The sequence below is a fragment of the Erinaceus europaeus genome, chromosome 6 (assembly GCF_950295315.1).
Source record: "Erinaceus europaeus chromosome 6, mEriEur2.1, whole genome shotgun sequence".
Classification (NCBI taxonomy): Eukaryota; Metazoa; Chordata; class Mammalia; order Eulipotyphla; family Erinaceidae; genus Erinaceus; species Erinaceus europaeus.
Window position 1 is genome coordinate 22024475 of NC_080167.1, and position 13711 is coordinate 22038185.

General features: G+C 42.0%; 1 gene segment (V, D, J or C); it reads left to right on the plus strand.

Annotated features, from left to right (window-relative positions):
• The first annotated feature begins 2753 nt into the window (after positions 1-2753).
• LOC132539000 (probable non-functional immunoglobulin lambda variable 5-48) lies at positions 2754-3234 on the plus strand. The segment is given in 2 exon segments: positions 2754-2813; positions 2918-3234. Coding segments are annotated over 2 exon segments (339 nt in total).
• The last annotated feature ends 10477 nt before the right edge of the window (positions 3235-13711 follow it).

Here is a 13711-nt window from a genome sequence, read left to right on the forward strand (position 1 = left end):
ACAAAGACAAGAATAGAAAAACGTGGCCAGTGAGAGCAGTAAATTTGCCATGCTAATACTCAGCCCCAGTGATAACTCTGGCAGCAAAATAAACATATAAATTAATATACACAAACTAAAGATGTGTCTCTATCTTTCTCCTACCCTATCTGGCCATTATCTCTGTCATATCAAATAAAATAGAAAAAATGAGTAAGAAAAAAATGACTATTAGAAGCAATAACCTTGGTGGCAGTAAAAAAATTTTTTAAAGATAATTTCTGTAACAGTATCCTTATCCTGCTATATCCATGTGTTTGAGAAGGTAGAGATGCTTCCTTTATTTACTTGTTTATATTTCCAATGAGAAATGCTTTATCATCTCATTAAAGGTTAGCACTATCAGAATTTGATTCACAATAGATTTAATTATCAATACTGTGAATATCCTTTGGGCTTAACATCAGTCAATGGTAGAAAAGTTGAGTGATGCTTTCTGTCAGTCATTCAGGGGAAAGGGTAAATATTTAAAGAGACAGTGTACGTTGCTGTTTGTGTATTTGTGTGTTTGCCAGAATACTGAAAAACTCTTAATTATGATGGAGCAAGGGCTTGAACCTAGGACATTGGAGCCTAGGCAGAAAAGTCTTGCTTCAAAACCATTATGATATCACCTCTGCAATATGCAGGAGTCTGAAGCTGAAATATTTATTTGTTATTCATAACATTTTGCACCAAAGTAAAAAATTCCAGGTTGGCAGGGAAGGATCAGATCCTGTAAAACAGAGAAAGATCTAGTGAGGTTTGAATTATTTTGTGAAAAACTGAGAAATGTTACACATGTGCAAACTAGTGAATATTTCATTTTACTGTTGACTGTAAACCATTAATTCACCAATACATACATTTTTAAAACAAGCATAACATTTTATCAAAAACATTTTAAGTAAAAAGGCAGATTTAGTCATTTGTAAAATAAATGAGTTAAGGGAGCCAGGTGGCAACACAACTTGTTAAGTACACTAGGACCTTCGTTCCAGCCCCTGGTCCCCACTTATTAGGGGAAAGCTTCATGAGTGGCCAAGAAGAGCTACAGGTCTCTGTCTCTCTCATTCACTATCTCCCTCTCCCTCTCAGTTTCACTAAGTCTCTATCCAATAATAAGTAATTAAATGAATAAATAATAAATTCATATCTCAAACATACAAAATCTAAAATAAATGGACTACTATTTATTATTTTTAAGATAGTTCTTTTATATTATATATTTATTTGTTGGATATGCTCAATTAGGTGTGCTAGCACCTTGTCCCTAGATTTAGCCTTTATAAGAAAAGAAGAGGAGACAGGAGGTGGCGCACTTGGTTAAGCGAGTACATTACAGTGTACAAGGACCCAGGTTCAAGCCCCTGGTCCCAACCTGCAGGGGGAAAGCTTCAAGAGCGGTGAAGCAGGTGTCTCTCTGTCTCTCTCCCTCTCTATCTTCCCCTCTCAGTTTCTCTCTGTCTCTATACAATAATAAATAAATAAAACATTTAAAAAAGAAAAGAAGAACATGGAACAAAATATATGAGTCACAGAATGACCTACTGAAAAAAAATATATATATATATTAGCTTGAGAGTAGATGAAGGAGATCATAGAATTCTGTGTCATTCATTAGCTCCTTATCTACACTGTCTCCTGGAAACCCAGGACAGTTCCAGTGTATTTACACCCCTTTCTCTCATGTTCAGTAGCTTGGTCATCAACATTGTCTGTCACATTTCACTATCTGTGTTTTGGTTTCCCTTGAGAGAGTTTGAGTAGAACCATCCTTATGTGTTCCTAGGAAGATTCCTTAACCACTAAGTCCTGAACTATCTCATTCAGATCATGAGTGGCAAATGCATCACTTTTTCTTGCCTGTGGAGGAGGTTAGAGTACAGGGTTACCTACCCCTTCTCGATATTCATTGCCATGATAAAATTGTTCCTAGAGGAGAAATGATATCACAAATAAGGAATGAAACATTCAGGTTTGCTAAGATGAAAGCAGCATGTTTTCAAGAACTCTATCAACAATCATAGTAACTGAGGAAATAGTGAAGTGTATAAGCAAGAACAGTGGTGGACAGCAGTGGACAGTTTGTACTGTGAATCAAGGTGGAAGATCCACTAGAATTCCATTGTGTGAGGCCACCTGATATGTATTTGATATAAAAAAAAATCAGGTGTAAAAAAAAAAAGAAAAATAGAGCAGTGAAAGGAGACCATTTACTGGTAATTATGACTGAACAATTTTCACTGAGTGTTAAGTCATTGCCATAGTCATGGATGTCTAAATAGAGACTTTGACCTAAAAAGCAGAAGAAAAAAAGCTGGGCTCTCAGTGATTAGGTTCCTGGAGTGTGCGGTGAGGTCAGAAGAGGGCACTCTTGGAGTGTCTTTTCACTTTCCTGTTACTGTTCAGTGAAGATAATTCAGTTAAAGCAGCCAGTGTCTGAGAGAGTGCTCAGTGACAAAGATTTGGTAGTTCTGTCCTCTCTGGTGTGTGAAGGTTCTCTGAAAAGTTTGTTTTTGTGGTGTCAGCAGGTGTTTCCTATGAGGGTGTCGCAAGAGGTGAAGCAATTCTTCATCTTTCTCAGTTGAGTGTGTGAACTGAGCTCTAATGCCAGAGCTCTGAAGGAGTTGGCACTCACTGGATGAAAACACATTTGCATAAACAGCTCCTCCTCTGACCAAGTGTGGAGAAGAAAGGGACACTAGGCAGCCCAGTCACACTGTGGACTCAGGGGACAGAGAGCACCATGGCCAGGGCTCTTCTCTTCCTTCTGTTCTTCTCTCATTTTACAGGTAGGATAGGAGTAGGTTCTGAGCCAGATCACACCGGACAAGCTTCTCAGCCCCACTGACTCTGAGATACCTGTATAATCAACCATGAGTGTCTGTGTTTGCAGGTTCCCTCTCCCAGTCTATGGTGACTCAGCCTCCCTCCCTCTCTGCATCTCTTGGATCAACAGCCAGACTCACATGCACCCTGAGCAGTGGCTTTAATGTTGGCAGTTACACTATTTACTGGTACCAGCAGAAGGATGGGGGTCATCCCAGGTATCTCCTGTACTACTACTCTGACTCAATTAAGCACCAAGGTTCTGGGGTTCCTAGCTGCTTCTCTGGATCCAAAGACACCTCAAAAAATGCAGGACTTCTGCTCATCTCTGGGCTCCAGACTGATGATGAGGCTGACTAGTACTGTATGGCCCAATGATAATACTGGTTACACAGTGCTCCAGACCTATGAGGAACTGAGACCAAAACCTCTCCTGTGCCTCTCTGCATCAAAAAAATCACCTTTGAGACATCATGACACAGGCCATTTCTGGAATCTGCTTCACTGCCAGCAAGCCCACCTCCCTACTGTCATCATGAGCATGAATTTCAGAAGTCACCACTTGTGTAACTTAATTACTAACTTAATTGAAAAAAAAAGTATATTGACTGGATAATGTCTCTGACCCATCATACATTGTGCTTTGTGCATGAGACATTTTAGAAACTAGAAATGTGTAAATATTGCTGAGCATGTTATATTAATAAGCCCCACTACTTTCTGTTTGTCAGGGTCAACACATGGCACTCCTATTTTTGAAGCAGAATTAAATGACAACAATCACACCCTAAGCAAGGATTTATCTGGGGATGCCAGAATATCTCCCTTGGATAGTGTCTTCAGTGGGTTTACACTGTGACTCTCCACTATGATAGTTTCTATGTAGGATAGATAATACAATCAAATAAATAACTGCCCAATGACTCAGGTGTGTTTTAATGGAGAGAGGGATCCAAGTGGCACACATACTTGTGATCGTTTAGTAGATAATTTTTTTTTAAAGTGTGGTCTTGTCAATGTTTCCATTTTATAGATAAAGAAAAAAATATATATGTATATTAGCTTGAGAGTAAATGAAGGAGATCATAGAACTCCTGTGTCATTCCCTTCTCCACACTCTCCTGGAAACCCAGGACAGTTCCAGTGTATTTACTCCCCTTTCTCTCATGTTCAGTAGCTTGGTCATCATCATTGTTTGTCACATTTCACTATCTGTGTTTTAGGTTCCCTTGAGAGAGTATGAGTAGACCCATCCTTATGTGTTTCTTAATCACGAAAATTTCTTAATCACTAAGTCCTGAACTATCTCATTCAGAACTTGAATGGCATGTGCATCTTCTTTTTCTTACCTGTGGAGGACGTTAGAGTACAGGGTTACTTAGCCCTTCTCGATATTCCCTGCCATGATAAAATTATTCCTAGAGGTGAAATGCTATCACAAATCAGGAATGAAATATTCAGGTTTGCTGAGATGAAATCAGCATGTTTTCAAGAACTCTATCAACAATCATAGTAACTGAGCAAATAGTGAAGTGTATAAACAAGAACAGTGCTGGACAGCAGTGGACAGTTTGTACTGTGAATCAAGGTGGAAGATCCACCAGAATTCCATTGTGTGAGGCCACCTGATATGTATTTGATTAGACAAAAAATCATGTGTAGATATGTTGGTTGTGTCCAGGTGTCGGGCTGCACCGCGGAGAAGACAGAGAAAGAGACGGTCCAGAGAGAGTGGGATACACATATCTTTATTATAGGATCGGGGGGGGGGGTGCCTCAGGCCACGTGGAGTCAGCCGACAATGGCCATCCCCACTACCTCACCACTGGGTGAGAAGGGAGAGAGGGCAGAGAGAGAGCCAAGAGAGTCCAGAGAGAGAACGAGGCGGGGTGTGAGGGGACTTTTATTGGGCAATAACCAGGGGTGATGTGTGGGGGCAGGATTGGTTGAAGGGAACACTGCGGGGCATGGTAAAACCTGGGGGCAGAGACTGCATCAGAATAATTCCTCAGCATCATCTCCTCCTTTCCCTTTATATCTAAATGGACACAGTAAAGAAAAATGGAATGGAGCAGGCTTAAATGTTTTTAAGGAATGCCATGCTCAGGTGCTAAGATGTAGGACCTTCTGTGGAGGAGGGAAGGCTTAAATGGCTGCCAACCTTGTGAGATTTATGTGTCCCTCCTGTGCTCAACCCCTCTTTAGAGAGAGACTTACCTGGAGGGACTCATCTCATAGGTTTAAGCATAGCCTGCTCAACCATCTCTTCACAATATCTTTACATCTTTTCTATCTTTCTATCTAGTCATAGCACAAGACGGTTCAAAGTCTGTGAAAGACTATCGTGGTGTAGGAGTGAGCAGAAACCTTTTGGGCATAAACCTAAATGATATGACAAAACAGGAAGGGACAAGTAGGGGAGTAGTAAAAGCCAGTGTGATGTGAAGGGAAGGATTGGTGTGTAAAGGAACGTTCCCTGCTTGGGGGGGAGGGGCAAGGGTACATAATGGGGGGGAGGCAGGAGGGCATGACCCACCCAACAGAGGGGCTATTTGGCATTGTATAGTCCTCAAGGCAACAGTCTGTAAAGTCTATGAACTACTCAGGATCAGTCTATGAAAAATCAGCAGCATGAAGGGAAATAAGCTGCTTTAAAATTGTGTAAAGTGTCTATAGGGTATGCCAGCAAGTCCGATACAAGTCTCAGTCCAAAGTAGATGGCTAGGGGAAGAATTGGCAGGGGATGAGATGCTGCATGAGGGAGGTCAGCTGCTGGAATTCTGCTTTTCTGTAGATAGCCAGCTGGAACCACCAACACGTGACAGGAAAATCAGAAGCAGGAACGGCAAGCAAGTATTAAGAAAGTTCTGTCCTTGGAGTGTGTGTATCAGGTTCTTCAGGTCGTGTTGAGTGACATCTAGGGTTTCGGGGGGGGGGGTTGTCACTGTAATTGTGCCGTCTAGTGGGTGACGTCAGGGTGTGCAGGGGTTCAGATGGTTTTTCCCGGATTCCTGTGAAAGAAACACAAACAATCTACTTCTTGTGGTTAATTTAAACTTGTAACAAGTTAGAGGTTTATTATAGTTGATACCTCGATGATTATAATTGGTTTAAATATCTTTATGATTTTATTTAAAGGTCATCTAATGTGACCTCCTGTAGCAGTCTCTGCAGCAGGATCTTGAGACCAATTTTAGTTAAAATGTGTATTTTGAATTTTAACTATTTTTACTTTAGACTATAAACAGACTCAAATTACATAGAGAGTTAACACATTTTTGTGACAATGATTTTAACATTTACAGTGCCAGATTGATGCCAGATCTGTTGTGGATTAATTTCCACAAGATAGTTTACAGGGCACTTTTGGGGGCCCTCCAAAAGTGACCTGTATAGAAAATTTATATTTTAGTTTTGGGAATGTATTGTCACGTTAAACATTAGACTTTACCTTAAATAGTTAGTTACCTTAGCAAATTAATTTTTACCTTGTCTGGTAATAATGTAGCTGTAAGGTTACACTTTTGACTGTTAGTGTTACCAAACCTGAGACATACCCATAAACATTTAGTTATAACACACTGGAGGAAAGGAAAAAAAAACTTTTGTTATAAAAACATATCATTATAAAAACAATTTTATATCTGTCGTTAGTTACACAGTTTAAGACTAAACACTTATGTATATACCAAAACTATATATAAAAATCAAAAGAGGAAGAAAAACAAAAATTTTAGAATGTTTCTGGATGTCTCCAGAAACTTTGGCTGTGTCCAGATTTTTTATATAAAGCCAATTACCTTTAGAGTGCTCCGAGTAGATGGGTCATGCAAAAAAAATTTTGTCATTCAACACACTCACTCACAAAACACAACTGGCCAGTTATAACATAAGACATTCAGGGAAAGGGTAGGAGAGAGGTCTCTGTGAGCCAAATTTTGTAGGTTCAGCCACGTCGTATTATGGGTCCTGGGATGTATCCTGCATCTGGTCCTCTTGTAGTATTTCTTGTTCTTCAGGGATAACAGCGCCATCCTGTGGGTATTTTTGGACATTGTGGGCAGGAACCCAGACAGGTTTAGAGAAATTTTGAGGGAAAATGCATGTGAAACCCCTACCCATGGTCAATAGGGGGTCAGGACCTTTCCAAATTTTATAGAGTGGATCTTTCCATTTGACCTTAATGGATGGGAGGGTAGATGGTGTTTGCCAGTGAAGAATGATAGGAGGTAGGTCCAAATTATTGTAAATATTAAAGAGATTTAAAATAGTTAAGGCTTTTGCTAGCTGGATATTGGGGGGAATATGTTCCTCCTTTATCTTTATTTAATTGAGCCTTCAGAGTTTGATGGGCCCTCTCGACAATGCCTTGTCCCTGTGGATTGTAGGGAATGCCCATGGTATGAGTAATATTCCAGAGGGAACAAAAATCTTTAAATTGTTGCTAGTAAAAGCAGGTCCATTGTCTGTTTTCAAAATTAATGGGACCCCCATAACGGCAAAACAAGAAAGCATATGGCTTACAAGCTTTTTAGCGCTTTCTCCTGTCTGAACTGTAGCCCACATAAATTTAGAAAAGGCATCGATTGAGACAAACACATATTTTTGTTTGCCAAAATTTGGTATGTGGGTGACATCAATTTGCCAAATAGTGTTATCTTTTAAACCTCGGGGGTTAAACCCAAGGGTCTGGATAGCAGGTGTCTTTATGAGACTTGCACAAGAAGAGCATGTAGCAAGAATATGTTTTAACTGTGGTAAAGGAACATCAGGAAATAGAGCTCAAAGGCCTTTAAGATTAACATGGGTTAGAGAATGAAAATTATCAGGATCAGAGACAGAGACTGGGAAAGTTCCTGTGGAGGCAAGGCAGTCAACTGCAGCATTCCCTTCGGACAGGGAACCAGGAAGAGGCCTGTGGGAAAGAAGGTGTTGAATATACAGTGGTTGGGTTCGAGAACAGAGCATAGAGGCGATTTGAATCAAGAGAGGGGAAAGTGGGTTGTCATCAATTTTCACATAAGAATGAGCAAGCCATGGAAGTAAGTTAACAGTATACACACTGTCAGAAAAAAGGTTGAAGGATTCTGGTACAGCTTTTGATGCAAGGAAAACAGTATAAAGTTCTTTGTACTGAGGGGAATTCTCAGGAAGCTCAGTAAAGAGAGGTTTAGGAGATTGTTTGTCTGGGTAATATATAAGGACAGCAGTTCCCCTTTTTCCGCCATCAGTAAAGACTGTAGGAGCAGAGGGAATGGTTATCCTGAGAGAAAAGTTTAGGTGCTAGTAGAGGCAAAAGAGGTAAAGAAGCTATTAATTTATTAGAAGGAAAATGGTTATCTATTTGTCCTGGAAACCCCACGAAGCTTATGGCAAAGCGGGAATGTTAGCATATAAGCCACTCTGTATCTGTGAGAGAAAAGGGCAGGATGATTAAATCCGGTTCTTTCCCTAAGACCTGCACAGACCTATTTCTCCCTTGGCGAACCATGAATGCTAACGCGTCTATCTCAGGGAGGAGTCTTGGAGCTCCTCCTACTGGTGTGTGAAGCCACTCGAGGACCCCATGGTCTTGCCACAATGCCCCTACTACTGTGGGGGTGGAGTTGAATATTAGAAGGTTTACCGGAGAGGAGGGGTAGAATCGAACAAGGTGCATGTCCTGGAGGACCTGGTTAACCCTTTCTAGTGCCAAGGAGGCCTCGGGAGTTAACTTATGTTTTGAGGAGGGCTGTTTGTTTCCTTTCAACAGGTCAAACAGTGGTTGGAGGCAGCTTGTAGGCAGATAGAGATATTGCCTAAGCCAATATAAATTTCCTAGAAAACTTTGTAAAGAAGCAAGAGTAAGGTTAGAAGGAAAGGTGACATTAGGTTTTAAGGGAAGAATTTGCATTAGAGAAATCTCTGAACCTAGGAAAGATATTGGAGGAATTAGCTGTATCTTCTCAGGAGCTACATTAAGGCCGTTTTTCTTTAATGCAGGAATAAGAAAATCACATAAGGCATAGAGATCTGTATCTGATTTTCCCCATGTTAAAATATCATCTGTATAATGAAAAATATTAAGGCCCTTATGAATATATGGAAAAAGGGAAGATTTAACAGCCTCCTGACAAATTGTAGGACTAGGGGCCATACCCTGGGGGAGCACCACCCATTCAAATCTATCAGCAGGGCTGGCATTATTAATAGCAGGAACAGAGAAGGCAAAACGTTTACAATCTTGCGGATGCAAGGGAATAGAGAAAAAAAATCTTGTATATCAATAACTATGATTGGAATTCCTGTGGGGATTGCAGAGGCAAGAGGCAAACCCCTTTGGGGGGAGCCCCAGACCTGCATGGTTTTATTTACCGCACAGAGATCTTGGAGGAGGCACCATTTTCCCGAGCGCTTTTTAATCACAAAGACAGGAGTATTCCATGGGCTTCGAGAATGACGAATGTGTCCCAAGGATAACTGCTCTCTGACAAGCTCCTTTAAAATTATTAATTTATCCCTAGGTAAAGGCCACTGTTCCACCCAGACAGGCTCATTAGAAAGCCAGCCTAAGCGGGGAGTCTGCATACGAACAGTGGCATTTAGTATTGGGGGTGCTGATTAGATCTGGTCTTGCAGGAGCGAGTGTTACGCTCTGCAGAAGCATCTGTGGATATCCTAACATCAAGACATTCTAGAAGATCCCTGCCCAGTAGGTTGGTGCTAATGTTAGCTACCAAAGGGCGGAAATGTCCGGTAGAGCCTTCCGGGTCTTCCCACATGAGCGAATCTCATGTGCAAAATGATGAGGTCATCCCTCCTACTCCATGTATACTGGGTCCAGGGAGGAGTTCCCAATCTTGGGGAACCTCTTCTTGCCTTAAATCGTCTTTTCTGCCCCCGTGTCAATCAAAAATTTAAAAGGAATATTGGCAATCTTTACTATCATAGATGGTTGACCTCGTTCTAAAACAGGAGTGGTCCACAAAATCTCAGGCCCTGAATTTGTACCATTCAGGGGTGAACCATATTTATGAAATTGGGACCAACAATCTCTCTTCCAATGAAACCCCTTACGACATCTCAGACAAACCGTACGTGGCTTCTGGCTCCCTGACTGAAGGCGGGGTTGTCCTGACTGGAGGCAGGGTTGCTCTGACTGGAGGCGTGGTTGCAGCTTATCTGGACATTGATTACACCAATGCCCTTGGTGACCGCACTGAAAGCAGGCCCCGTTTTGATTACGTGGGGTAACTGCAAAAACCTGTGTGATAGCAGGTGCCCCATAATTGCCTGATGTAAGTTCCTGTATTGCTAAAATCCAATTATCTGGGTGCAGGTGTTTAAAATTAAGGCACGCCTGATGGGATTGTGTTGTCATTCCCTCCCAGACAATAGAGCGCAGAAGTAGAAAGCGGATTTCAGGATTATAAACCTTTCTCTCTAAGCTTGTCTTCACCCTTGAGATGAAGCTCGCTAATGATTCATCAGTGCCTTGGTGAAGAGAGTTAATGGAAACTGATGAATCAATATTGGGTGGGGTCACCCTTTCCCATGCTTGTGTTGCACAGATGCATACCTGTTCAAAATAACTGGTTGGAAACCTGGCTTCTGCCTGCTGAATTCCGGATTCAAACGCTCCTGCTCCAAACAAAGAATCAAAATTCCATTCTACCTGTTTGCTACTATTTTCCTGCGATAGTCTAGAGCGTTCATCATGGAAGCATGCTGTCCACTGTAGGTAGAGGGGGTCTGGGAGTGCAGCACAAACCAGGTCTTTCCAGTCCTGGGGGGTGTTAAGGTGCTGGTAAAAACTCCTTAAAATGGACTTAGTCCATGGTGCATGAAATCCGTCCTCCCTGACCGCTTGGCGGAGGTCTTTGAGTTCTTTCGAGGTGTATGGGTGCCACACCTGAGGGTTTTGTCTAGAGGGTGCCACATTTACCGGGAAGGTGTGGATGTTGTCTGATGATGTTGGGGAGAGAGCTACGGAAGTGGAAGGTGCCTTGGAAACTGCTGTAGTGGCTACAGGGGAAACTGAACACATATCTATGGGGATGGAGCTCTTGGGGGACTGCACATGGTTTAAGGTCCTTAAATGCTGAAAAACTATCCTTTAACTCTCATATCTCAGCCACAAGGTCTCTTAATGATGACGTATCAGCAGGGGGAGGATTTAAGGAAGCAGGAACCGGAACCACAGGGTCAACAGAAGGAGGGCTTAGAGAGACGTACACCAGAACCATGGGATCAACAGAAGGCAGGCTTAGAGAGGCAGATACCAGAACCATGGGTTCAACAGAAGGCAGGCTTAGAGAGGTGGAAACCGGAACTGGGCCGGCCGTATAAGCTGGGGGCGGGGTCAAAGGAGGAGCCTCCGAACACATGTGCGTGTCTGTGGGAACGGAAGTTTTGGGTCTAGCTGCTGATCGCTTAGGGCGTCTAAGTCTTAAGCACATGTGCTTTAACTCGTATATCTCAGCCTCAAGGTCACGTATCCTCAGGGCAGACCACGTTGTACATATCTTGTAAGTTGCAATTACAGTTATGAGAACCCACAGTGTAGCGAAAATTAAACTGTCTCTGAGAGCGAGGGCCTGTCCCCAGAAAGAAGGAGATAATGTATGGGACACCTCCTCATAAAACGAAAAGATTCCCATGGTGGAGGGAAACACAGGGCCACAGAGGCGGGCAGATGCCACATACCTGTGTCTGGGCAGCTTTTGGGGACCTCAGGCCAGGCCAACCAGTGGAGCATGGGTGCAGGACATGATGGGCGCCAGGTGTTGGTTGTGTCTAGGTGTCAGGCTGCACCATGGAGAAGACAGAGAGAGAGAAGGTCCAGAGAGAGTGGGATACACAAATCTTTATTATAGGATGGGGGGGTGGTGGCTCAGGCCACGTGGAGTCAGCTGACAATGGCCGTCCCCACTACCTCACCACGAGGCAAGAAGGGAGCGAGCACAGAGAGAGAGAGAGAGCCGAGAGAGTCCAGAGAGAGAAGGAGGGGGGGAGTGAGGGGGCTTATATTGGGCAATAACCAGGGGTGACTTGTGGGGGCAGGATTGGTTGAAGGGGGCACTGTGGGGCATGGTAAAACCTGGGGGCAGAGACTGCATCAGAATAATTCCTCAGCATCATAGATACTTTAGGTCTTTAAACTAGGGTTCTAACTAGCAGTTTTACTGTAGAATATTAAAAACAACATAATCATTTCACACCCAGGAGCAATAAGGACAGCCTGCCTTATTGACCAGCTTCTCTTCTCAGTGACATATATATAAAGTAAGCTTGTGAAAATGAAAACAGAAATAAAGAAGGTGAAATATTACCATGAAATATACACTAATAAAATTTATTTTATGAAAATAAAATTTTATTCAATGTAATTCGATTCAATTTGAATTGGTCAAACTTTTATGTGTACAATCTCCAGTTCCAGAAAGAAGTGATGCAGCTGGCCAGGCAGTGGTGCACTTGCTGGAGAGCACATGTTGTAAGGGCACAAGTCCCAAGCACTGACTTGCAGTAGGACAGATTCAAGAGCAATCAAGCTGTGTTTCAGCTGTTTCCATTTCTCTATCCCTCTATTGTTCCCTCCATCTTGATTTATGTATGTCTGTTTCCAAATAAAAATTAAAATATTAAGTGAGTCACTTGGCTAGGAAAGAAGTATCGGCTTCTCAGTGTTCTAGGGAGATAGCATAATGACATGCAAAATACACACTTTCTCTATTTTATTGGGTAGAACAGAAAGAAATTACCAGACTATAAGGAGATGGAGATGGAAAGAGATAAATACCTGCAGACATGCTCATGAAGTGTACCCCCTTATAGGTGGGGATTAGGAGGATCCAATGTGATAATATTTGTTCTTAACTGAGGGTCCCTCTGCTCAGCCCCAAGCAAAATATAACCATACCTGGCACTCAGATATTCCATGTTCAATCCCCTCTCTGGACACACTACAAAAATATTAATCATTTTTCTGATAAAAAACATCCATGAAGTGGCACTAAACACAAGGACCAGTGGAAGGATCCTGGTTCGAGCCCCCAGCTCCCCACCTGCAGGGGAGTCACTTCACAGGCGTTGAAGCAGGTCTGCAGGTGTCTGTCTTTCTCTCCACTCTCTGTCTTCCCCTCCTCTCTCCATTTCTCTCTGTCCTATCCAACAACAATTACATCAATAATAACTACAACAATAAAACAACAAGGGCAACAAAAGGAATAAATAAATAAATAAATAAATAATTTTTTTAAAAATCCATGAAAAACAAAACAAAAAAGTGGAAAAGAATATAATAACCACTCATATAGGCTTTGAATAGTGTTTCAGTGATTTTCCTGAATCGAAGGGGATGAACTTTGAGTGACTCTAAGAACAGAGATCAGAATTTCACTCTTAATGAGGTAGTTATCAAGAGTCGGTAATGGGGTATTAAATTGAGTTATATGGTAGATCATAACACAGGAGAAATACTGATGGACTTGTAGCTGGTATAGATACTTACACTTAGGGCCTGGGAATGGGGCAGGAAGTGGGAAGATCAAAGAGATGCTGCACACAGAATGTGAAGGAGTTGGGTTCCAGCATCCTGTGGTTGTCCAGTGATGACCTAGTCAGCTGGAATAGCAAGTTCAACTCTTCACCTTAAATTGTTATTGTCACTATTCCATAGTCTCCCAAGTCTCTACTGTAATATGTCTTGAGTAATGAGTGGGGTTTTAGTTTTCTATATGAAAAGAGAAGGTTCTGCACATAACAGACTGAAAAACAGCAGTCAGTAAGTGATGGTGAGAGAATCGAATCAAACACAGAATTGGATAGATCTCCAGAATGTCTATAGTAATTCTGTAGCATGGCATTATTTAGCACTGCA